Consider the following 25076-nt stretch of genomic DNA (forward strand, 5'->3'; position numbering starts at 1 on the left):
ACACACAAGCCTGACATCAACAAACCAAAACAAACAGGAGTTACTGCAAGCATTATTTTTAATACAAAAGAGAACAAAAAAGGATTTATAATCTTTACTTTTTTTTTAACACAGTTTCACCTGTCTATTTCTCTTCATCATATTGAGAGAGTATGACTTAAAAGGTGAATCCATTTCATAGCTCTTATCCCCTCCCTTCCCTAGACACAATAAATAAATAAAAATCAATTGTCAACTTCCAATTTCACTTTCATTTTTCATTAGGTATTCATACTTCAGCTTGTCAAAGACAAGACTTCAAAGCACATCTCATGGGGGTATGTACTTGAAACCCTGTGATCTGTTTCTCTAGGAGCTTCCAAAATTGGATAAAGTGGAAAGCCACTTTTGACATGACTTTGAGACTATAGTCACTGGCTAAAAGGCCACCACTGGAATCAATCAGCTTCCAGGTCTGTTGATTCCAAAATGATCACTGTCAGGAAAATGAATTGAACAAAAGCAGGACCACAAAAAGCAGAAGGAAAAGCATTGTTATCAGACTTATTGTACTACTACTCTTTCCCAGCAGATGATATGATGCTGTACTGTGAAATAAATACATTTTTTTTTACATTAGAAAAGAAACAAAAATACATTAGGATTATAAATTAACCATGAAACACGCATGGTCTTTTTGCATATTGTGAAGCAACTGAAAGAACTAAGTGACATGTTATCTGTAACATGTATTAAGTATGGTTAAAACACACATGTATGCACAACTGCCTGGTTATCTGGCTTACCAGGGCGACAAGGAGGGTGGGATCAAATTACACTAGGAAAATGTCAGTCAGTGCTTACTCATGAACTTCTTATCCACTTAGCGAGTCACTGAAGTGCTCTCAGGCTTCAGGATTTGCCATGTTTACTGCACGCCACTGGAGCTGCTCGTTAAATGGCGTGAGTGAAAGTGTCTGAGCACATTCTGTTGTGACAGCAGGGAAGCATGTCAGTGTAGTCATGCAGCCAAGTGACTACCTAACCTGTACTTGCTCTGGTTGTTTAGTTAGTTCATCATTGAAAAAAAAAACCTACCACACACACACACACACGCACACGCACACGCACACGCACACGCACACGCACACGCACCATTCCTACATGCTCTCAGAGCAGAGGAGGTTGTGACGCTCCAGAGTGGACATCTGGGCTTTCTTTTTCTGAAGGGAAATCCCCTCAACAGGGCCAAAGGCCAAGAGCATTGCATACAGCCATGGGTGGGTGGCGAGTCTTTTCCGCTGGCTTATTCAATGCTAGTGTACTGTGCACACCCATGAGAGTCTGTATTGGAATTGAGCTGTACCACCCCCCAAGTCTCAGTGCTAAAGAGTAGGTAGCCATTGCATATAAATGGTGCTGAACCCCACAACTCTTCTCTATGCCAGTGGTTGTTTCACTCCAAGGGTCCATGTGGGCACTTGAAGGTATATGTATGTGTTAGAGTTCAGACCGCTGGTACACAGCTCAGTTATGTGTACATGAAAACCTACGAATTCGGTCAAGTTAAGGACAGAAATATGTAACACAAATAAGGCGGCATCATTACGGTTATAGTTAATCGAAAAGCGCAGGTGACAGGTGAGGCTTCATGCCCAGCTATACAGAGGGGCTGGAGGGCAGGTGGGCACTGGCTATCAATACCAAGTGTCTGTGCTGGTAGCGGGCACACAGGATGGCTGGCATTGTGCAGAAAGATGCTGTGCGCACACGTGGTAAAGTGGGCAGAGCATCGTGCCTTTGCCCGATCCCCACCCCCACAGAGACTGGATGGGCAGAGGGGTCACAATGGATCTACTGCTTGCCTGTCGGTGTCTTGGGGCTGGGGGTCTTCTTGGAGATGGTGGGAATTTTGGAGGGCTTGGCCCCAGGACGGCGTGACGTGTCAGACGTGTCTGAGCAGGCCGAACGCGTCTCCATCAGCTCAGAGGCGTCGGAGGCGTCGCTGCCCCGCCGGCTGCTGGTGCGGCTCCCCGCTCGGCTGCCTGCTCGGCTGGTCGGCCCGCTGGCCGATGCTGGGGTGCGCTTGCCATCTGTGAAGGGGGAGTACCAGGCCAAAGATGCAATCAGACATCGAAGGGAAGCTTCATTACAAAGAGAAAGGCTTGCAAACAGTTGCCAATAAATAAAACAATCTATAACATTTGTAAATAAGATATTTACTATACAACACAAAGATACAAAGCTTCTCTTAATGAAGAGCTTTGTCTGTCTGCAGCTCCTCACCAGTGCGTCCAGGTTTAGTACCACCGTTCTCGCCTGTCAGAGAGCCCCGGCTGGAATGGAGTGTTGGCCGTTTAATCTTGGAAGCGGAGCCTCCCTACAGTTAGAGAAAAAGAGAATTTTGTTTATTCTAACTAATACAGTGCCTATGTTGTCTGCTAACAAGTTAACATTCTAACAATTTTGAATGGAAAGCATTCTGTAGATAAACATATATCCAAGATAAGAATACTCTGACTTACATTGAAAACACCAATAGGCTTGGAATACACTATTTGTTTTTTTTTCAGCCTGAAATATAACATTTCTCATAATCTGGTAGTAATCGCACTGAAGTGTGATGGAACTGTGCCTGTGCTGACATGTTCCAGTGACCTACGGTTGGTGGTGTTTGCTCAGAAACCCCGCCTTTCAAGGCTCATCCACTGTTAGTGTGTTAGGACTTTTAGGGGGACGGGGAGGCAGTGTGTTACCTCTTGCCCAGGGGTGTGGCCGTGTTCTGGGCTGGACTGGCACTTGGTTGGAGGTGGAGTTTTACTGTGTGCCAGCCAGGGCTTGGCATAGCCCCGCAACTGAGATTGGCTGGACTGGGAAAGCAACAGGTGCGGGAGGGGCAGCAAGAAGAGGAAGAGGAGGAGGTGGAAGAGGAAGAGGAAAGCCAGGGGACGCAGTGAGAGAAGGAGGAGGAGGGGGGGGAGAGCAGAGTGCAGTGTGGTGGAGAATACAGAGATGGGGAGGGGATTGGCCAGGAGGAACATTAATCGAGCGAGAGACAGCAGGAGGACAAAAAGACCAAGAAATAAATAATAAAAAAAAAACACCCACAGATGACAAAGGGATTTTGACATGCAGAGACAACACAAAATACAATATCCCAAATGGTGAATATTTGGCCCAGTCTAAATGGCAACAGAAATAATGACAGAACTCAGAAGAAACAACAAACACAGGGAGGATCTTCATATATAGAATTTGTTGAGGCCTAATTTAATTCTATGGGTCAGTCATTAGATTTTGCGTTTTGCTTTTCCAGGTTTTACATCGTACTTATGTTTAAATGCCTGAGGGTCACACAGTCAGAAGACAGGTGAATATGACTAACAATGTGAGACAAAAACAGTGAATCTGAAGACAGGGTTTGTGAGAGTTTTTATACTGTATGCACAATTATTAGGCAAGTTGCATTTTTGAGGATTTCAACATAAAAAAAATCAGTGACCAATATTGGCACCCTTCTTTTCAATGACAGCCATAGGCCTTCCGTTCACGGAGTCTGTCAGTTTCTTAATGTCAATGATCATCTTTTTGTACAGCAGCAACCACAGCCTCCCAGACATTGTTCAGAGTGCTGTACTGTTTTCCTTCACCATAAATCTCCCATTTACGAAGGGAGATTTACAAGTTCTCAATAGGGTTTAGGTCAGGTCCCAGGAAAGGGCCCATGTCATTTTTCTTTCATCTTTAAAGCCTTTACTGGCTAGTCACGCAGTGGAGTACTTCGATACATGTGATAGAGGATTGTCCTGCATAAAAATCATGGTCTTCTTAAAAGATGCAGATTTTTTTCTGTACCACTGCTTGAAGAAAGTGTTTTCTAAAAACTGACAGTAGGTTTGGGAGTTGATTTTGAGTCCATCTTCAACCTGAAAAGGTCCAACTAGCTCATCTTTACTAATACCAGCCAAAAGCAGTACCCCACCTCCACCTTGCTGGCGTCGGAGTTAGCCACGGGCCCATCCATCTTGTCCGTCAAGAGTCATTCTCTTCTCATCAGTCCATAAAACCTTTAAAAAATCTGTCTTCAGATATTTCTTGGCCCAGTCTTTACGTGTCACCTTATGTGTTTGGTTTAGTGGTGGTCGTTGTTTCAGTGCCTTCCTTACTTTGGCCGTGTCTCTGAGTACTGAACACCTTATACTTCTGTGCACTCCAGGTAGGTTGCAGTTCTGGAATACGACAGCACTGGAGGATAATAGGTTCCTGGCACTTCACATTTGATTCTTCTCAAATCTTTAGCATCTCAACATGTTTCTTGCAACCCTGTTGACTATTTGCAACAAAGTTTTTGATTGTTCTGGGATCATACCACAATATCTTAGCAATTTTAAGAGTGCTGCCTCCCTCTGAAAGATTTTTTTTTTACCATTTTGACTTTCAGAGTCTGTTAAATCTCTTTTTTGGACCATTTTGCCTGAGAAAAAGAAGCTGCCTAATAATTATGCACCCCTTGATATAGGGTGTTGATCTCCTTAGGCAACACCCTCCATCATTACACAAATACACATCACCTGATATGCTTAAATCCAATAAGCATTCAAGTTTATATATCTTGGAGTTGGAAAATACGCATAAAAATTATGATATAGTCAACACACTCTTATGCCTAATAATTATGCACACAGTCTACATGTGAGCATGTGTATGGGTCTGTACGTGTGTCACACTCACCCTGGAGGAGGCTGTGGGTGTGGCGGGGGCAGAAGGCCCAGAGGTGCAGCTCTGGGCACTCTGGGAGGCTGAGGAGGAGGAGCGGGTGGGTGAGGCCGTGCGTGACGATGGCTTGGAGCGCCGACCGCGTGAGCGGAAGGCAGCCAGGCCCTGTGACGCCCCTTCAGGAAGAATGAACTTCTCCCGCAGCTCCAGGTTGGTGCGTCCCCGGGCTGCGTTGATACAGGCAGGGAGGGGGGTGACAAAGGGTAAGACTCCCTTAGCATATTGGCCAACAGGCATGACTGTCAGCCAGCAAAGCAGTGTGAGTGGAGTCCACTGCTTAGGGCTAGAATGAATGAAAGAGTCAGTATATTCAGTTTAATAGGAATGCAGGTGCTTGTGGCAGACACGTTGCAGAGGTTTAATAGAGGGGTGAGCAGTAGGGTGTAGGGAAAGCATCCTCAGTTTGAGGGTTGGGCTCAGTCAGTGACAGACATGGAGGCCACACTAAAAGCTCCACTTTTAAAGCTCCAGGGGGCTTTCTATACAGGCGTGCAATCGTACAGTGCATGTTGTTTTGACAGAGGCATGGCTGGTTACATTAAAGGCACACACAAACGATCCATATCCACATGGCCTGAAGAAAAGCATTCTTTAAAAAACAACAACAACAACAACAACAACAACAGCCTCAGCATACAATACACAGCCTAGAGCAGCCAGCCGGAGACAAAGGGCAGGGAGGGAGAGAGAGAGAGAGAGAGAGAGAGAGTGGGGGGGGGGCAGTAGAGTTCTATGTGAAATCGCAGCGGTGCCCTCTAGCTGTGACCAGAAGCTGTCCTGAGCTTATAACACAACCCCCCAGTCTTGAGGCCAACTGATAATCAGTTGCACACCATATTATTTCTTCCCGATAAGACAGGTGTAGTCTGTACCTCTGCATCCACATTCCCTTTTAGGAACCACATTGAGTGGTATTAGAAATGCAGGCAGGCCACACCCAGGCTTTACTTTTTGATTTTCAGTGCTCATCAGGGATGCGCATGAGAAGCACCTGAGGCGGGGCTGGGTCTGGATGAGAAGCATGTGGCTAGCTGGCATGGAGACTGAGGCACCCCCCCCCCCCCACGCACACACACACGTATATACATATACACACACACACACACACACACACACACACACACACACACACATATATATACATATACACACACACACAGTGTAGAGGAGATGGACTTGAAGCTCGACAGATGGGTTTAGAGACTGAGAAGTGATAGGGATGATGCCACACAAAGAGCTGGAAGAGTGAAAGAGCAGGAAAGGACGAGTGAGCGAGGTACCTCTGCAGCAGAAATAGCCAGGAGTTACTGCCACTGAGAGACACAAGAGACAATGTGAAGTAAACCCGAACACACACATGCACGTGGGCACAGACCGACACTTTCTTATATACACACACACACACACACACACACACACACACACACACACACACACACACACACACACACACACACACACCCACCCCTTCTATCATACAGTGAAGTATGTTTTCATATTCATATATACATCATGTCCATGTTCTTATTTACAACAGTGGTCCCCATATGATGTGTGTGGAATGGGTTCTTGAGGCATGGAGGTGCAGCCCCCTATGCACTGTAAGCCATAGACACGTGAGCAGACACTCAACACAGCGAGTGGACAGTGAGTCTGGTGCTTGAGGCACAGCCAAACACAGTCGAGCAAAACTGAAGAGGATGCGAGTGAGACAGAAAAAGTGACAGAGAGAAAAGGCAATCGAGAGAGAGAGAGGCAACCGAAAAAGACAGAGAGAGAAAGACCCAACCTATACGAGATGATATGGAACTGCTGGAGTCGGAGCGGAGGATTTTAAGTCCAGGATGTTGCACTGGGGAGAGAGAAAGGGAGATGGGGCAGGGCAGAGAGAATCAGAGGGAGAGACCTAAGGAACATGCATCATGCACTGTGATTCAAAGAAGAGACAGAGAGAGTCAGATAGAGAAGGGGGCAAATATATGCCATGCATATGCAAAAAATGGGGAAAAATGAATAAATGAGGAGGAGGTGAGAAAGATATGAATAATTGAAGAGAATTTAGTGACCTGCAAAGATATGAGCCACAACATCAAATGTAAAAAAGAGTGAATTTTGATGAATGGAGAAATTGCATCACTAAAAGAGTCCTCATCATAAGGAGAGAACATGCTAGTGAATACAGTATGTCAAGGTTTGGAGTCTGGTCCAGTTGTTAAGAATGGTCCTTCATACAGGCTCATCAGCTCCCCCAAGCTCTTCAACTACATTCCAAACACCAGGTTACTCTGCAGGGTGAGAGCAGGTGCTAAAGAAGCCTTACCTCTGCAAGGGTCGTTCTTAACCAGGAACTCATCCAGGGCCATCCAGCCCCCTCCGACCCGCACCATCACCGTACTGCGAAGGATCCGGACAAGGCGCAGCTGCTGGGAGTCTCCAAACTGAGAGAGAGAGAGAGAGAGAGAGAGAGAGAGAGAGAGAGAGAGAGAGAGAGAGAGAGAGAAGGCAGGAGAGCAACATTTGGAGTGAAAGAAGGGGAAAAAAGAAAGAACAGCATTAGAGATATTTGGATATTGCGACATTTTTGAAACATTAAGTAGTATACTTTGATGTGCTGTATACAATCAAAATAAATTACATGGAAACCATGCAGAAAACCACATGCATTTTAAATTCTAGATGATTTGAGTTCAAGCTTAACCCCAATGTCCCGTAGCCCTACAAGAGCTTGAAATTTACCATAGTATTCATAAAACAAAATAAAAGCATAACCTTATCCTTTTAGAAAACTACAAAATACTATGGTAAAAATATATATAATTTTATTTTACAAAGCCACAAAAGCTGAAGCAGACAGCGCTTTCCTTTCAACAGATATCTCCACCACCAAAGAAATGAGGACCATGTACAAAAATCAAAAACCCAGAATCTTCTAGTTTCTTGATTATGTAAGTAATTTTAATAGTTTTCCATCTTGCAAACACAACACATGGACAGAGCCTGTGAAATCTGCTCCAGAAATGGCAGAAAACCCACATGCATGCCCTGCATATCTGGGTAAAGAAGTCCCTGCTACCCAGACAGGAAATGCTTGGTGACTGTGGTACAAGGAGCTTCGCACAGTCATCTCCAAGACATGCAATAGCATGCAATGTGGACTGACTCCTCATGCTCCTTTGCGCATAGAAGCTGCCTGTTAATTCTAATCCAAGGCCACCATTTTCCCACAGTTACCTTAGACATAATGTAATTGATTAAAACTGATCTATGTTAAAAACTTCCAGCTATAGCAAAGAGCCACTAACGAGAATCTGAAGCAGATTTCTGAGGCCACGTCACAAACAAGCCAGTCACATTACCTGGTTCCCAAGGAAGAACTACAAAAAATCCAGCAGACATGGAGAAGAAAATGAGAAAGAAAGAAGAAGCGTGAAATAACACAAATATGATTTTGAAAACAATTTCAGACTGTCTTATATTACGACTTAAGTTTGTTTTATTCTGGATGATGTGGTTCTGCTTTTTTCCTAAAATGATGCATTTCTCAGTTGAAACTGATGCTGGTGTTTTACTATGACTGTTCAAAACTGCATGCATGAGGATAAAGGTTCTGGTTGTGAATGGGTTAGAGTGCTTGTGAATGGCAGAATCAGGGAGGAATGGCACAGTGAGAAGGTGTAAACGGGACAGGCACAGACAAACAGAAAGAGAGAGAGCGCACACACACACACACACACACACACACACACACACACACACACACACACACACACACACACACACACACACACACACAGTGAGAGCTCAGTGAGTAAGCGTGATGGTTCCAGGGCCTGTGCAGTCCAGTGAGTCTTGCTGTCAGTATCAGTAACCGATGGGTAATGGGAAACACATGTAAAAACAAAGCAGCTCCTTCAGTCACTGGAATTATGGGATGTAATTAGTTAGTTGATGGAAAGCACACACAGCTCCCAGCTCCACAGCTGTGGGGTAGTGTTGCTATGGTAATACTGTGAAGCAGTTCATTCACACTCACACAAACAGCAGTGCTCCTTTAACCCAAAATGGCATAATCATGATGCATTATGATAAATATGACATTGGTTAGAATCTTAGCAAACTGAAAGTGCATGGACATTATGTAGACAAATATAACAGATATTAGCATGGACAAACTATAGACTGAAGAAACATATTCTCATACACTAGTACTGTGTAAATACCTGCTCTATAGGAATGGCTAAACCCAGCGTTTAACAAAAGCTTCTCTTCTACTCACTCTGTACTTGTTCTCTCCAATCTGCTCCACCTGGAACCTCTTAGCACATTTGCACTGGGCCACTTGTCTTGTGACCTGCATTGGGAAACAGGTGTAGTTTGACAAACAACTCAGAACACATTCTAAATGGCAAAAAGGACCCATACAAGCTATGTAAAGTGATTGGAGTGTGCGTTACCTCATCTTCAATCTTGTCTGCATCTGTGGTGGGTCTGTATGCATCCTTGTTAGGGTGCAGAGCTGCCACAAACTCATAATAATCAATGTAACCGTCACCATCTCGGTCAAAGATGTCTGCCACTGCCATCATTTCTAGCTTGCTGGTGGGGAATTCTGTTGAAAGACATGCACAACATAAGTCCCATTAAAAAATATTATAAAATGTATCTAAAGCCCATCTGTAGATATATTGCAAGGTTACTGCTGAGTATTATCAAAAAGAGTAAACATTTGTATGTATGTATGTATGTATGTATGTGTGTATGTGTGTGTGCACGCACTTGTTCGTGTGTGTGTGCGCATGCCTGCAAGTATGTGCGCGTGCAAGTGCTTGCATGTGAAAACATACTCGAGGCCAGAATGCCATCAATAAACTCCTGGCGGGTGATTTTGCCATCCTGATCCTTGTCTATACGTCTAAAAAAGTCCATGACGCGGGATTTCTTATGGTTCATCCAGCGCATGTACTTCTTCCGCCATACGTCAAAGTCAAAGTTGGCAAACTCTTTCAGCTGCAGCACAGTATCAACCAGGAGAACCAAGTAAGGTTAACACAGCACTTCCAATGTACTTCCAAATTGTTATGTATGGCACTAATTCATAGTCATCAATTTATCTAAAAATAAAGTGACTTGAAAAAATTACTTTTTTGCTCATTTTGTATATCTTCTTGCCAGTACACTGAATTACAGTGACTTCACAAATGAACAATCAAAGCTGGTATAAAATAAACACCATATGAGGTCCAAATACATGCATAATAGTTGCTGTACCTCCTCCAGCCTGTCAAGGGCATCATGGAGCTTGCGCTGGCGGTCCAGGGCCAGTAGCCAAACTTGCTGCCAGCGGGAGCAAAGCTGGGTCAGGCGCGGATTGCCCCCGGTTACCTGCATGGAATGCTGTGGTTGATGCGGCTGGGATTTCCCTGATGGGTGGGACAGGTGGCGGTCAAATGGGAGAAGAGAGATCAAAAAGAGCGTGTTCTACTCAGCATAGTCCCTTGCACACATATTCATCAGCTCAGCACAGTGTCCACAGAGGCATCAGGGCCACTTACGGGCACCTCGCCGCTCCGCCAGGCTGGTGGGAGGCTCTGCCGCTTTCCTCTTATAGGTCTTAGTCACTTTGTCCACATCAGGCTGCTTACGAGTCATTTCCTCCATGAACACCTGTGAGTTATACAACCACAGTTACACAATAATAGTCACAATCACCTCATACACACACACACACACACACACACACACACATACATACATTTTATGTCTGTTTTCATGCAGATTAACAGGTTAATAATATCCTACTTACCTGGTGCTCAGTAATTAGAGTTTTCAGCTGAGGAATGTCCTGGGGGAGGGGCTCAGTGTCACGCTGCACTAATGTAGTCTCCGCCCACTGTAGCCATGACAACAGTTCTTCCAGCAGTGATGCATTGTTAAGCAGTTCGGTGAGAGCTGTCTGTAACCGCTGCTCGTGTTGCTTAGCCCATGTCAGAACCTGGAGAATAACCAAAATGCAGCAGATAAGAGTCATTACTGCTAATGCCAACAGTGGAATTAGCCTTTTTAGGAGCTACAGCATTTACACACAAGTCTTTGTAACAGTTTATCTGGACCAGTTTACCTCCTCAAAGCGGGCTCGGATAATGGTGATCCAGTGCTTGATGGTGGTGATGCAGTCAGGGTGACACACAGCCAGGATGGCCTCGCCCATGCCGGCTGCCTTGGTAACGTCCACTCGTTTCTCCTCCACCTTCTGCATGAAGTCCCGGTGTGTGTGCAGCAGAGTCTGGAGAGTCTCCACCTCCTCTGGCAGCACGCCGCGGAAACGCAAGGTCTGCTCCGCCTCCGAGAGCCACTCCAAGAGCAACTGCACCGCCGCACGGAACTCCTCGGCCTGTGTAGAGACAGAAAAAAGGAGGGAGGGAGTGAAAGGAGGGCAATAAATAGGAAAAATATGTGCACAATAATTTTCCGTTACTATTTTAAAGTTATCATATTACCCTAGTAACTATAAAAAACTTCATCTTGGTGAAAGGCTACTGCACCCTACATTGTAATTCAATTCCATCCACACACTGATGTGCAGACTCACCTGTTTAAGAGCCTGCTGGAGACGTGTCTGTTTGGAGACGGAGAGTGCGCACACGGTGTCCCACCGGTTGCTGAGCTCCTGTAGTTGAACTTTGACCCAGGCGCTGTCATCCCGGCCCGTCTCCATCAGCTCGCGAGCGGAACGTTTCAGAGCCTGCACACTGCTGGTCCTCTTTCCTAGCTCCTTCTGGAAGGCCTGGAGAATCACCCACAGCACTGTCACCATGCTCCAATACTGCGCCCACTAAGTATTTAATTGCAAACCTTCACTACAGGTCACTACTACGGTTAAGCTCTGTGAAATCATCCTTCAAATGATGGCTCCATTCATCTACTACTTTTATCTTAGGCATGTAGTCAGAGCCAGACATAATATTTCTCAGTGTGACTGGTACCTTATGGGAGTCCATGAGGTTAGAGACCAGGTCCAGGTCTCCATGGACAGGCTGGTCCTCAGCCAGCTGGGGCTCTACACGGTACAGCCAGTCCACCAGAGCCTGCAGGGCCTCTGCAAACTGCCCCGAGAAGAGCAGAGCCTCCTCTAGCTTGTGTTGCCTGAGGACAAGAGAGATGGAGAGACAGCATGAGTGTCCCAGTCTTCTCCCCTGGTAAGGGATTCCATTCAGAAGTGAAACAGTTCCCCTCACCTCTCCACACTCTTCCCACACACGGTGTCCCACTTGTCCCGGACTTCACCCAGGAGGTTGTCGAGTCTCTGTGTGTCAGCTGCAAGTGTGGCTTTGTCTCTCATGGCCTTCCCAGAGCGCACTGTGGTGTCATAAACTGGCTGCTTAGAGCCAAGAGCCTTCTGAAACTCCTATAGGGAGATGAACAGAACAGGAATGAAAGCTTAATAGAAAATACTAAATATTGAATGTATTAAATAATTAATTATTAATATTAAAAATACTAAAAACTAATATATTTCGAACTATAAGATACCTGACTAAATACCCGAACAGTCTGACAGACCAAAGTTAAACATTCTAATATTCAAATTCTAACCATATAAAAATATTATAGATGAGATGACTAAAGTTATTTGTTTGATCTGATACGTGGTACTAGTGAGCAACTGTAAACAGTTCTCAGTTTGCACTGCAGTTATACTCCATTGTACCTTGTGTTTTGCCAGCTGAACTTTGATTTTTTCTGGCTCGTTGGAGATCTCCAGCTCTGAGTCCAGCCTGCTCTCAGCCTCCTCCAGCCAGTCGGTCAGCTTCCTCCAAGCCTCATGGAACTAAGCACAATCCCCATGTCAAAATGGATGGAAGACTTAAGAAGGTCGAGAGGAAGCAGGACAAAGCAAGACTTTACCTGTTTGGCCCTCTTGCGCGCTTCGTCTAGGTGCCGGCCCCTGTCCAGGGACCTCTGCACCAGCTTGTCCCAGCGGGCCTGAACGCTCAGCAGCAGGTTTTTGATGAGCACCACGTCTTGTTTAAGGCTGGCGAAGCGTAGCTGTGAACCCGATTTCTCCAAAGCTAGCACCTGCTCACGGTGGGTGTTCACCTCGTTCACAAACACCTGGGACACATGTGGACACCGGGCAAAAGATTGTCCATAGTAAGCCCGCTAAAAGCGACTTGGGTATAAATTTGAGTAGGAAAATGTCTCCCCCATCTGAGGCAGTGAACCACAATTATTAAATAACAATTTCTATAAAATAAAATAATAATAATGCCCTAAAATGGAAAGCTTGCTCATCCCACCATTCAGTTGATAAACAGCTAAACTTCACTGCTAATTCAAGTTTCCTTCCTCACCTTGTGCTCGTCTATCTGGAAGAGGATGGTGTCAAGGATGAGGCTGGGTGGCTGGGCCATGTTCAGAGTCTGCTCAGTCTGGGTCAGCCAGTTTATGGTGTCCTGCAAAGATGACTGGAACCCTGTTGCTAATGTGACAGCCTCCTCCAGCTTGGCCTGAGAGATCACGGGGAGAAACAGTGAGAATCAAATGGGGGCTCAATGGTTGCTTCAGTATTGACAAAAATTTTAGTTAGGATAATGTTGTTTCTCCTACCCTCCTATCATCCATCTTGGTGTTCAGGCTGCCCCACTTGTTTTCCAGCAGGGCCAGGTTTTGCTGGGTTTGGGTGGTTCCAGGACTTGCCTCCTCTCCACCTCTGACAAGCATCATCAACTCCCCCTGATCCAGCAACCGGAGGTACTGCTCAGCACGCTGGGTCACCTGGGCCTGCAGCTCCTGCAAACACAAAGCACAGGGTTTAGCAAGCACAAGGTACTGCAATTAGCATCTGCAGTGAGCTAGATCTAGATAAAATTCATGTGTTGTGTAACCACAAAAATTCTGATTAATTCTGGACACATTATGAAACAATTTCATGTGAACTTCTTATATCTCACTGGCTCTCAAACAGCCTAGAAGGCTCAGCTCTGCACTGAGGTGTATGGTACAGTCTTTACCATGTGCTGCTGCAGCTGCTCCCTGGCCGTCTCAGGAAGGCCACCTGTGGGTTTGGCAGCAGAGAGCTGACTCTCTGTGCGCCTCAACCACTGCAGGAACTCCTCCAGCTCACCATGGAAACCCTCCGCCTGAAACAAGCAGAGCGGATCGAAGATGATCAGTCACCCACACAGCCACCCTGGCTGCTATTAATATTAAAGAGGCACTCTGTTCTCTCTCTTATATTCCACAGTACATGCAGACTCTCTGTACTGCCTCACAATTAGCACCATGAATACTACATTGCTTGTTCAAGGACAAATGGTGATATGGTAGCAGGGTGGTGTGGCCTAGTGTCCTGGCAGAGCACCTGGTGCAGGGCAGCCTCCAGGAGTTTCTGCCTCTCCTCAGTTTTCAGCAGCAGGCTTTCCCAGCTGCGGTTCAATTCATCCAGCTGGTCTCGCAGGTGGCTGGCCTCGTCTCCAGGACTGGATTCCAGCAGCTCGGAGCCCGCTCCGTTCACCGTCTCCACTGTGGCCCGATGGGATAGCACATCATTCCTCAGCACCTGGAAGGGTAGCACAGAGAAACCAACCAAAATCACCCTCAAGGACGCATAGAGAAGTCAGGGGGATAAATGTGTGATGGGGTGGGTGGGGGAAAGGGGACACATACGTGGTGCTTGGCCAGCTCGATCTCGATGGCCTTGGGGTCGGAACTGACAGGCCGCTGGGTGTCCAGGGTGGCATGGGTGTGACTGAGCCAGGACTGCAGCTCTGAGAGAGCATGTTGGAACTGGCCCAGAGCCAGCAGAGCACCCTCCAGTTTGTGCTGAGAGTGAGAGAGAAAAAAAATATAAAATTGAGAACATCAAATATATGTTCAGTACACTTTAGATTATACAGAGAATATAACTTGCCTCTTACTTTGTATTAACAATGCTTGAAATTACTGCCAAATTATCACAGACAGTAAGTGCATGCTAACCTGTCTGAGAGTGATCTTCTCTCCTAGGTTGTCCCACAGGTGCCTGAGCTCAGTAAGAGGCTCCTGGATCATGTCTCTGTCTGTTTGGTCAGTAACCTTTTTGAGCAACAGCTCCCCCTGGTGGCAAAGTTTCTCCATGTCTATCTGCTGTTGATACACTTCTACCTTGAATTGCTGTTTAAAGAGAAAGTAAGAGAAGTGAAATAGAGTCAGCCATCTCCAGTTTCACTTGCATACAGAAAGCTACCAAAGGAATCAATCTGGACCTTGAGCTCCTCGATCTGCTGTTTGACCGTGCTGAGGTCAGTCCCTATAGTCGGCATGTCACACAGTTTGATGACGGCGTTGTCCAGGTAGTCAAACATACCCTGAAAGCAGAAACACTCATCAACACCCTTTTCAGTTTATACATTAGAGCTGCATTAGCTCCATCAGTGCAGGTTACCTGTAGAGCATCCTGGTACTGCACGGAGGCAGTCATGGCCTCCTCTAGCTTCTCCATCCTCTCTCGCCATGTGCGGTTCAAGCCTTCCCAGGCAGCGTTCATCTAGAGATGCAGTGAAAGGCCGAAGTTCAGCTAAAGAAAACCATGTGGTTTGCATACAAGTCCAGTGGGACAATAATTCAGCCAGAGCTGGATTACCTGCTGGATCATCCTTACCTCATCAATGGTCTTCTTGACCTCCGGTTTCTCTGTTTCTCCACAAGCAAAGATAAGATCTGCTCCCAGTGTGCGTACGATCTCCAGCTCCTCTCTCAAACCATCCGTCTCTGCCTTAATGGCCTGGGAGCACAGAAAGGACACATACAGATAAAATGGAGGAACTTGGATAGCACCATGCAACTTCCTTCTTGTGTTACTACCTGTAGGATTCACATAAGGTTTTTCCTACAGCTTATTATATTGCACTACTATTCCCATTTCCCCACTGTGTCTGTATCACTCACCTCTGCAGCCTCTATCTGCTGTTTAATGAGTGATGGGTCCACCCCAGGGTCTTCCAGCTCTTTCACAATGTCCTGGGAGTCTCTCAGTGTACTCAGCAGGGCAGCCATGTCTGCCCAGAACTTCCCAGCCAGGTCGAGCACATCCTGAAGCTTCCCCTCCCTCTCCTCAGCCCTCTGCCTGATCTCGTCCCACAGAGAGCGCAGGCGCAGGAGTCTGGAGCGCACTGCTGCGGGGACACCACCACAAATGTCACACAAGTGTTACTCAAGCATTACACGCGTCTTACCCAACAAACATTACTCTGTAGGCACACGAGCAGGAGAAAGGCAGCTTGCACCTATTTACTGAGAGCTGCAGTGCTGAATCATTAGGGTTATGATCCACTAATACAGTGTTGAGGTTCTTCCCTTTGGAAACATCACACTGACCCTGGGCAGCGGGGTCATCATGGGGCGCACGGGTGATCAGCTCTTCCCCGCGGTTACAGAGGGCACTGAAGGAGGGCAGTAGCTTGTCCAGCTCCAGCCCGGTGGCTCGATGCTCAGCCAGCTGCTCACGGATCTTCTCTACCTCAGCGGCCACAGGAGGCGGCTGTCGTAAGCGCTGCACAGCACCCTCTAGTGTCTCCAGCAGCGGGTCCATCTTATCATGGAACTGATAGAGAGAGATATAGAGAGTGAGAGAGCAGGGAAGGGAGGGGGAGGGGGAGGTTCAGTTATGCCATAGAACTTGTTCTGAATTATGGTCCCAGAGAAGTAAAATTGAAGACAGAAAGAGAGACAGAAAATGAGAGAGGAAATTCAGGGTAAAACTTAAACTGCTTCACACTAACCCTCATGCACCTCGATGAAATATGATCAGGCAGTAATAGTCACATTGTTACAATCGAGTACAGCACCTTTTTGTTTACAGAGAACAAAGGTGTCATACAGCTTGTGTGGAAACAAAGCTGTACTAAAAACAAGCAGTTTGGTTTTGATTTTAGGTGCACCACATAAAGTCACACAAAGGAACCATGTCTATATTATAATCACCGCTAATTATATCAGTATTTGGGTTAACCCTCCATATTACAAATCACCTCAATGTTGAAAACCTGTAAAAGGCATGTCTTCAAGACAGTTATAGAGTGGCTTTGATGAGTAATGGATTTCTTACCTCTATCAGCTGAGGGTGTTGAGAGAGCAGTGATGAAGTTGAACACACAGTGATTGGGGGGAGGGGGGGGGTTTAGGTGAAAGGTACAAGAACCCCGGATGAACGGGGTGGCAGGGTCGGGGAACGAGGAGCATGGAGTGACCCCAGTGGGGTGGAGGTGGAGTGACCAGTGAGTGCAAAGACAGGCAATACAGCAGTGTGATAGTTACAGGGGGGTGGGGTGGAGAAACAATACGATGTGTTAATCAAATGACATGCAAACAAGTCAGCAAGCAAAAAAACAGTCAATAACAGTCACAACAGCCACTCTCTGATGAAGACACAAAATCAGTGATGACTTCAGCACATTACCAAAAAAAACCCTGTGATTTTAGTAACTCAAATGTGGCAGTTTACTAACTACAAAGAGTTTCAACCATGGGACATGTGACCAGATTGCAGAAGTTGAAGCATGACTGGATGACGTGTATGTACTACAAGTATGGCTGTGATTCTGTCTTGTAGTGCTGAATATTGTCCTCTGAGTGCCCAACAAGGTCAGAGTGGCCTGTGTCACAACTAGACGGGCTACGGAACACACATGCAAACGACGCAAGCACATACCTGCGCAGACTGTGAGAAGGCCTCATCCAGGGCTGCAGCCCGACCTTTGACCTCCTCTTTGATGGTCATGTAGCGACTCTCGGCCTCACTGTAGCGCTGCCTCATCGTCGCCCCTTCCTGGTGGCTCAGTTCGGCCAGCTGTGGGCCGATCTTCAGTAGCTTGTCTATGTGGGGCTTGTGCTCAGCAATAGAATCCCTCAGGAGCTGCATGGAGAGCAGAGGAGGTTTCATCGGAGAGAATATTAGGGAGGAGGTTTCGTTTCTGAAAAGCACAAAAATAAGATTTCCATATGTGATGAAAAAATGGTCTGCAGGGCAAGTGTGATGCTCACCCTCATCTGGTCCTGCTGCTGTCGGAGTGTATCCGTGTCGATGGCTGGTGGGGGCAGCTGACCAATCAGCATCTCAGTCTCACCTAGCCAGGGCTCGAGTTCCTCATAAGTCTCCCAGAAGCGAGCGACCAGCACCTGAGCCTGCTCCAGAGCAGAAAAGCGCTCGGAGTGGCTCTGACTGACTGCCTCGTAGCGAGCGCTCAAGGTGTCCGTTTTTACCTACAGGTCAGTGAGAGGAGCGTGTGGGCTTAACAAAGATTACACTCAGTCCACAAACAGACGAACACCCTGAGACTGCACTGAACAGTTGTGTTATAAGGGGTTTATGTATGTACACAGAATTCATAAAACAATGACTCAATTGTTCAGCGGGACTCAGTTCAGTTATCCTTATTCCACATTGTTCAGTTATGCTCATTTAGCCCACATCAGCACTACTTAATGGTCTGCCCTCATTAGCAACATAGAACCATCTGAAACACTTCATATTAATATCTCTCAGAACTGCTAAAGCAGTTACACATCTAAACTGGAAGAACAGTTGGAAGAACCAACATTTCTGATACAGCAGTGGCTCAACAGATCATGTCATTGCATGCATTTCTCTTGGATTTAGGAATGGGGGGAAAAAAAAGACTACACCTATAATGGTTTTCCTAAGTGATTTGACCCTTGTCATCCCTGCTCTGTCCTTTCTACTGCTCCTTATGTTACTGACACTTATACACACTTACACACAAACATACACACACACACTTTCTTCTCACTCACCTTTAGTGCCTCTCTCTGCTGGTCTCCACAGCTCTCCAGGATATCCTCTCGTGTGTTGAGGAGCTGGTCCACTGTATCCTTATGGCGGATGATGTCGATGTTGAAGGCCCTCTGTACCTGGAGTTGAGCCCCAGTAACGTCAGGCTCCAGACTGAGAGGCCCCAGAGATGCCAGCTTCCGCTCAGTCTCCCCCACCCAGGTCAGTTCGGCGTCCACTGCTTCCTCATACTAACAGACACATACACACTCAGGCGTGAACAAATCTGCGCACACAGTTACAGAGAGATAATACTGTTGCTTTCCTATAGGTAAAGCCTGGAACATAAGCTCTCCGCTATAAAACAAAGCAAAGATTTAGTTGAGTAGCAGATTTACCTTTACAATGCAATGCACGTTTTGAGTGTTATTTTCAGTATATTTCAAACATGAGTGTTTGAGTGAAAGGATGCAGTACCTGCTGGGACCTCTGGATGGCAGCCTGCACGAGCTGCACTCGCTGTGTGATGGTGGCGTCGGCCTGCCGGTAGCGCTGGTTGGCATCGGCCACAAGGCGGTCCAGGCCCTCACGGGCTCGCCAGGGTACCAGGTCCAGCAGGGCACTGCTCACCTCATTGACCGTGTCCAGAACAAGCCTCTTCTCAGCAGACACACACTTAAGCTCCTGGGAGAAAAAAATGTACATGCATGAACAGTGTCTAATACCTGCAAAGATGTTATACATGAACACACAGAACCAAAGAAATTCTGTACCTAATATCATGTGATTTAAATTCAAAATAAAAGTAAAAACTGGCAACAAATTAACTAGCAAAATGTAACTTTTTATTGGGGAAGGCAATTTACATGTAGTTTTCTAAAACATAAGCACTGCCAAGAAAACTGTCCTCACCTTCTGTCTGTCTTGATAGGCTGGTGTTGTGTCTGGCTCAGTGTTGTTAAGCTCTGCCTCCAAAGAGTCGAGCCATTTGTTGAGGTCCTCATTGGCAGTGGCAAATCGGGTGGAGAGTTGCAGTGCCTGCTCCAGGGTGCGGAGAGCCTTGCTGCTGCCTGCTGTCATTTCTGCGTAACGGCTCTTTATGCCATCCAGCTTCTCCTGGATAAGAAGCACCTCTTCACCTAAATAGAAGAACCAAAGGACGGTCAGAACCATCAAAGTAATTTATGACCAAGTTACTGCAAAAGCCACTGGTGGATTGATACCTGTGGTCTGTTTCAGCAGAGCCTGTCCATTCTTAATGGCCTGATCCACTGTCTTCTTCCTGCTTACAATCTCCTCATTCAGAGACTAAGAGAGACCAGAAAGGCAATATGCTAGAAAACTGCAAGACTTAACACATTACATTAAAAAAAGACCTTCTATATACTGATCCATAAATGACAAGAGCAATTAAATACAGATGGTCTGAGACTGATGTATCCCTGGATTCCCTGCTGTGTCATACCAGAGTGAGTTTGTGCTGATCAGCCAGCAGCTCAGGCTGGTAGCTCTGCACTGAGACCTCAGCCAGACGCTGGGCCACCTCAGCCAGCCAGTTCAGCACCTCCACCTCATCCTCCCCAAACAGCTGTGCATTGGCCAGGGCCTGCTCCAGCAAGGCCTCTCGCCGAGAACACCAATCAAGCAGGCCCATGTGCCCACTGCGCACTGCCCCCATGCGTTCACTCAGCCAATCACAATCTGCTGTGCAACTGAGGGAGGACAGTGATTGGCCAAGAGCCTCCAGGCGGTCCACCTCAGGCCCCCGAGTGAGCACCTCCTCTTGGAGGGCCTGGGTTTTTACCCAGAGAGGGGAGATGACAAGGGGAAAGAAGAAAGTATATAAAAAAAAGAACATCAACAAAAGGGAAAAATGACCATGGATGGTGAAAAATGGTAAATAATAAATTACAATGAATGAATATAAAATACTACACAAACATCAACAAATAAGACACCATAAAACATGCTATGGATCAAAAAAATTAAATGGGAATCTAAACAACACTCCTCAAACATGACGTGTTTCATCATAAAGGAAAAAAAATGGAGAGTGTGGTGTTTAAGATGGGTTTTACTAGAGGCCTGATTATGCCTTGAAAAGCTTTGCAATCGTTCTCCTGTGATGTTGTAATAGGAAAATACAAGACGTTGTATATTCAAACATGCTCTTGTTGCTAAAACTCCAGGTATCTCCGAAGCTTGGACACTTGGAGAACTTTGTAATTATTTTGCTACCCAAGGTGAAATGTGCTACCTTGTGGCGGCCGATCTGCTGGGTGATTTTAGAGGCCTGGGTCCCCATGGGCTCAGCAGAGCTCAGGCGTCGCTCTGTGGAGCTCAGCCACTCTGCCAGGGGTTCCACGGTCTCGTGGAACTGAAGAGCCAGAACCTGCAGCTCCTCTAGCTGACGATGCCTGTGACAGGAGTAAAAAGGCAGCATGTGGAATCCTTGTGAAACAAAGCTGTTAAAATGCATCTAAGGACATATGGTTTAGATGTAGGTTAAGCATGTTCACAAATTGGCTTTGGAATGTGTTGTGGAGGAGTGTGTGAGATTCTGGAATGGAAGTTCTAGTTACCTGGTGCTGGCCTTGCCAAGCAGGGCTGTCCATCTCTCTCCAAGGCTCTGCAGCTGTCTCTGGATCTTCTCTCTGTCCTGGGCCTCTGCTGTGGTGGCAATGCGCTCTCCCTCTGCCCGGATCATCTCCACTGTACCCCGCCGGTCATCCAACAGGCGCTGCAGCAGCTGAAGATGACCACAGTGCATAAGCTCTTACTTCTGCTTTATTTGTTTCCACTATTCAATGCTTCAACACTAGGAAGGGGCTTAATATGAAGTGCTGGTGTTCTAGGAGAACTGATGCCATCTTTATTTTTTCCTAATATTTTATGTATTCTGGGGGAAAAAAAACTACATACATTTAATTTAACTTTAATTTACATTTTATGTTACATGTTATAATTTTGATCCTTCACTTGTTGGGGAAGCCTCACCTTCTGTTCTTGGATTTGTGCTTTAACCACACGGTACTCAGCAGATGGAGGTTTCTGATTGGCTATCAGCTCTTCTGTGTCACTCAGCCAACTCAGTAGAGGCTCTAGAGCATCTTGGAACTTCCCACAATGCAACAGGGCCTCCTGCAACTGAGCAATTCTCTCAGCAACCTAAATAAACACACATGTGCAGACAAATAAAACCCATGTCACCGTATTTCATTGCATATTTTACATTGTTCTGTTTAAACAAAGAAAGTGAATATAATGCAAGAGTGCTAGTGTTACCCTCTTGTTGAGGGAGTTCCAGCGTAGGTTGGTGGTCTCCAGGTCATGCTCCAGGGCCTGTGTGTCTGTGTCTTTGGCTGCACTCTGGATCAGCCCCTGACCCACAGCGTTCATGTGCTGCAGCTGTGGCTGAATGCTGTCCACCTGCTCCCGCTCCACTGCCTGTAGGCACATGGATAGAGAAGAAACCAGCTGGTGAACAGAGGTGGTTTATATGCAACACATTCCCATTCTCTTTGGATCAACATGTTAACATGAAAGTAATGACATAGTGCTCAATAAATGAGATTTTAAATATTTCTCCACACAACCCAGTACACAGAGACTCCACTGCAAGCACTGGCAGCTCACAAGAGATAAGAGAAACATAAGAATAAGAAAGTGGGTAAAAGAGAACATATTCAACAGGATGAAACTCCCACCGCATCTTAAAATATTATAAAGTACTATATAAAACAAGAAGGATCCTTGACAGAGAAATTACACAGGTGAAGATTTGCTTCAGAATGTAAAACTCTGGTTCCTGTGCATGTGTGTGTGTGTGTCTGTCCATTCATACAGAGCTGTTCTGTGGTGCAGGGTGTCATTCCTGCCTCAAACAGGATGTCTGTCGGCCTAAATAACAATGAGGTGCAGCCATGAGCCACTCCAACCGCTCCCCAGTGGAGTGGAATATGTGTTTGTGCGTGCATATAGGTGTGTGTGTGTTTGTTTATGTGTGTTCAGAAAAGAGAGAGCTGGACTCTGTCATTGATGCATTTCATTATCCTTCCTGACTTCCCCGTTTTGTCTAATGTGTTTGTCCATTCTGGGCATTTTCCATTTCAAACAGACACCCACATCGGTCCACATGCAGTAGTTTAGATCAACAAGCCCAGAAATACTGCCAGCCAGCCAGCCATGTGGCTAACTTTATCTGCTTGTGACCCAGCCATATTTAGCAGACAGCCATCTAAATATGGCCTGATGGCACACAAATATGGATTAAAGCCGACTTATTCTTTGTCTATATTATTACTTTTGCGTTTGCTACACAACCCATTTTTTTCCTTCCATCTCTCCTCGCCTGTCCCTCTGTGTTCAGCTCGGGGCATGGCAGGGCAGGCTCAGAGCGCTCGACTTGTGCAAGGCAAAGCTCTGGAAAATATCTGAGATGCCTCTCGTTCCTGCTGAGCTCTGTGAAGCATGTGTGTTCAAGGCGGGCGGTCAGCCTCACACACAGGACCTCTGCGCTTGCCGAAGCCCGGTCTCCCCGTTCTCTCTCCACATCTCTGCTACACTCCACTTTTGTTTCATGCTCACTCTCCACACGTACCACTATTTCAGCTCTGGCTGCTTCCCCGCCCACAAGCAGCCCACCACATCTCTTCCCATTCCAGTCTTTGTTCTCGCTTTCAGCCAAAACCACAAGGCCTCAATGCCAGGGCTACAGCACTGAGGAAAAGCCAAGATGCATCACAGTTAAGCTGCAATGTTACATAAATTATATATCTGCCTCAAAAACAGAACAATGTTGTATTTGTAGCTATAGGTAAGATTGCACATGACTATACTGTTATAAATAAAACTTCATATTTTATTTATCAGGTCATATAATTTAGCATGTTATACTTGACTGAATCTGAGAGACAAAAAAAGAAAGAATGCAAGAGAAATGCAGATTTAGGTGCAGGGTGAGGCCAAAGTTGAATTGGCCAGCCTCCAGGACATTAGACATCACCAAAATATGTATATAGACCTCCCTGAAAATGACCTGTCAAGAGGTGATGTGACAGAACAGACATGAACACATATGCACACATGCACCATGCAAGACATAATCATGGATAATCATATGAAAATGAATAATGCTCTATACAGAAAGATAATTCAATTTCGTGGAATTTTAGGGTGAACATTAAATGAGGGAGTGGACAATGAGGACAATGATGAGGCATATAGAGGTTTGATCGAGAGTTTCACCACATGGTGATGTTAAATTTCAAATGATTTTTACATCAGTAAAACCAAAGAGATTATAGTGGATTATCAAGATTATTAATTCAGGAGGTGGAAGTGGAGAAGATGATCTGCTATAAGTACCTTGGGGTACAGATAAATAAATTAGACTGGACACATAACACTGATATACTCTACAGGAAGGAACAGAGTAGGCTGTTCCTTCTTTCTGAGGCTGAGGTCTAACAATATGTGCAATAAACTGCTGAAGGTATCCTGCTAGTCTGTGGTTCCCAGTGCCTTCTTTTTTGCTGTGGTGGAATCAAGGCTGGAGAAGCTAACAGACTGAATAATCTGGTGAGCAACACCAGCTCTGTGGTGGGTCTGGAGCTAGACGGTCTGGAGATAGTGGAGACAAAATCAGAGAAATTCTGAACACAACAATCCCTCTCACCCTCTCAGTGAGGAACTGTGGCAGCTGGGCAGTTCATTTAGTCATAGACTTATTCTACCTAAGTGTAGGATGGAACGCTTCAGATGTCCTTTCCTGCCCACTGCAATCAGACTATTTAACTATATAACAAGTGCTGAGGACACAATCTGTCCACATGCTGACCAGCATCCTCCTCATACAACTCAAGACTTTCTATTGCACATGTCATTTGTATATCGGTTTGTTTGCATCAGTGGGGATATGGTCCTCAAACTCATGATCATCCATTCTTCTCAAACCTTCTAACTCTGCTCTATTGCCTTTCCTGTACATATCACTGTATCATTTCCCTTAAACTTTCACCTCTGTTTCCCTCTTCATGGAGTGCCTGCCATGTTTGATTTCAAATCAGATCTAAACACTGTGCCATGAAAATATTTTTAACTGGATGGTTCTATTCGTTAGCACTGAAACAAGATCATCAGAAAGACTGTGTGTGTGTGTGTGTGTGTGGGGGGGGGGGGGGGCAGCCTAAAACTCTACCCTTGCTTTGTTCTTTCCTGCAGTCCTCTGCCACAGGTGTTTCCCATAACCTGTCCTTCAGTACCATCATTATCAAAACAATCAGATGTGTTGTCAGATCCCTTTATAGCAGCTCTCCATGTCAGCCTGTGACCCTCCTTCTGTAGTGCCTCATGTTTACCCACATGTCCATCAATGTGATATTATTCTTCATGAAGCAACTAAAGGTTGGAGATGTGATTTCAGGCTTTTCCTCAGGTACTTCCTTGGATAATGGCTTTATCTCTTCATTTGTCTCTTTTCTTGAGTTCACCAACTGGTGATGAAATGGCATAGAATTCACCATTCAATCACAAACTGGACACCAACTGACCA

The 25076-nt window shown here is 45.9% G+C and overlaps 1 protein-coding gene across 20 annotated transcripts in view; it reads right to left on the reverse strand.

Annotated features, from left to right (window-relative positions):
- Positions 1–40: 40 nt before the first annotated feature.
- Positions 41–25076, reverse strand: part of macf1a (microtubule actin crosslinking factor 1a) — a 130328-nt gene continuing 105292 nt past the window's right edge. For 7 of the 20 annotated variants that reach the window (XM_035528855.1, XM_035528854.1, XM_035528856.1 and 4 more), the window contains 42 exons: positions 21809–21970; positions 21521–21691; positions 21106–21272; positions 20781–20940; positions 19989–20315; positions 19747–19831; positions 19436–19662; positions 19001–19207; positions 18547–18774; positions 17776–17994; positions 17444–17647; positions 16841–16849; positions 16111–16336; positions 15682–15908; positions 15395–15517; positions 15179–15280; positions 15000–15101; positions 14734–14907; positions 14422–14577; positions 14117–14314; positions 13767–13895; positions 13363–13545; positions 13107–13262; positions 12661–12867; positions 12464–12583; positions 11991–12160; positions 11739–11898; positions 11345–11539; positions 10874–11146; positions 10559–10747; positions 10308–10419; positions 10024–10175; positions 9600–9762; positions 9210–9364; positions 9032–9106; positions 8112–8129; positions 7076–7193; positions 6545–6607; positions 4711–4922; positions 2736–2849; positions 2266–2359; positions 41–2072 (listed from right to left, as the gene is read on the reverse strand). In XM_035528855.1, the coding sequence (XP_035384748.1) occupies positions 1834–2072; positions 2266–2359; positions 2736–2849; positions 4711–4922; positions 6545–6607; positions 7076–7193; positions 8112–8129; positions 9032–9106; positions 9210–9364; positions 9600–9762; positions 10024–10175; positions 10308–10419; positions 10559–10747; positions 10874–11146; positions 11345–11539; positions 11739–11898; positions 11991–12160; positions 12464–12583; positions 12661–12867; positions 13107–13262; positions 13363–13545; positions 13767–13895; positions 14117–14314; positions 14422–14577; positions 14734–14907; positions 15000–15101; positions 15179–15280; positions 15395–15517; positions 15682–15908; positions 16111–16336; positions 16841–16849; positions 17444–17647; positions 17776–17994; positions 18547–18774; positions 19001–19207; positions 19436–19662; positions 19747–19831; positions 19989–20315; positions 20781–20940; positions 21106–21272; positions 21521–21691; positions 21809–21970 (6771 nt within the window). In that variant the 3' untranslated portion in view covers positions 41–1833. The remainder of the gene's footprint in view (positions 2073–2265; positions 2360–2735; positions 2850–4710; positions 4923–6544; positions 6608–7075; positions 7194–8111; positions 8130–9031; positions 9107–9209; positions 9365–9599; positions 9763–10023; positions 10176–10307; positions 10420–10558; positions 10748–10873; positions 11147–11344; positions 11540–11738; positions 11899–11990; positions 12161–12463; positions 12584–12660; positions 12868–13106; positions 13263–13362; positions 13546–13766; positions 13896–14116; positions 14315–14421; positions 14578–14733; positions 14908–14999; positions 15102–15178; positions 15281–15394; positions 15518–15681; positions 15909–16110; positions 16337–16840; positions 16850–17443; positions 17648–17775; positions 17995–18546; positions 18775–19000; positions 19208–19435; positions 19663–19746; positions 19832–19988; positions 20316–20780; positions 20941–21105; positions 21273–21520; positions 21692–21808; positions 21971–25076) is intronic. The other 13 variants (XM_035528862.1, XM_035528853.1, XM_035528861.1 and 10 more) reach the window with 11 other exon arrangements.

The sequence above is a fragment of the Electrophorus electricus genome, chromosome 8 (assembly GCF_013358815.1).
Source record: "Electrophorus electricus isolate fEleEle1 chromosome 8, fEleEle1.pri, whole genome shotgun sequence".
NCBI lineage: Eukaryota > Metazoa > Chordata > Actinopteri > Gymnotiformes > Gymnotidae > Electrophorus > Electrophorus electricus.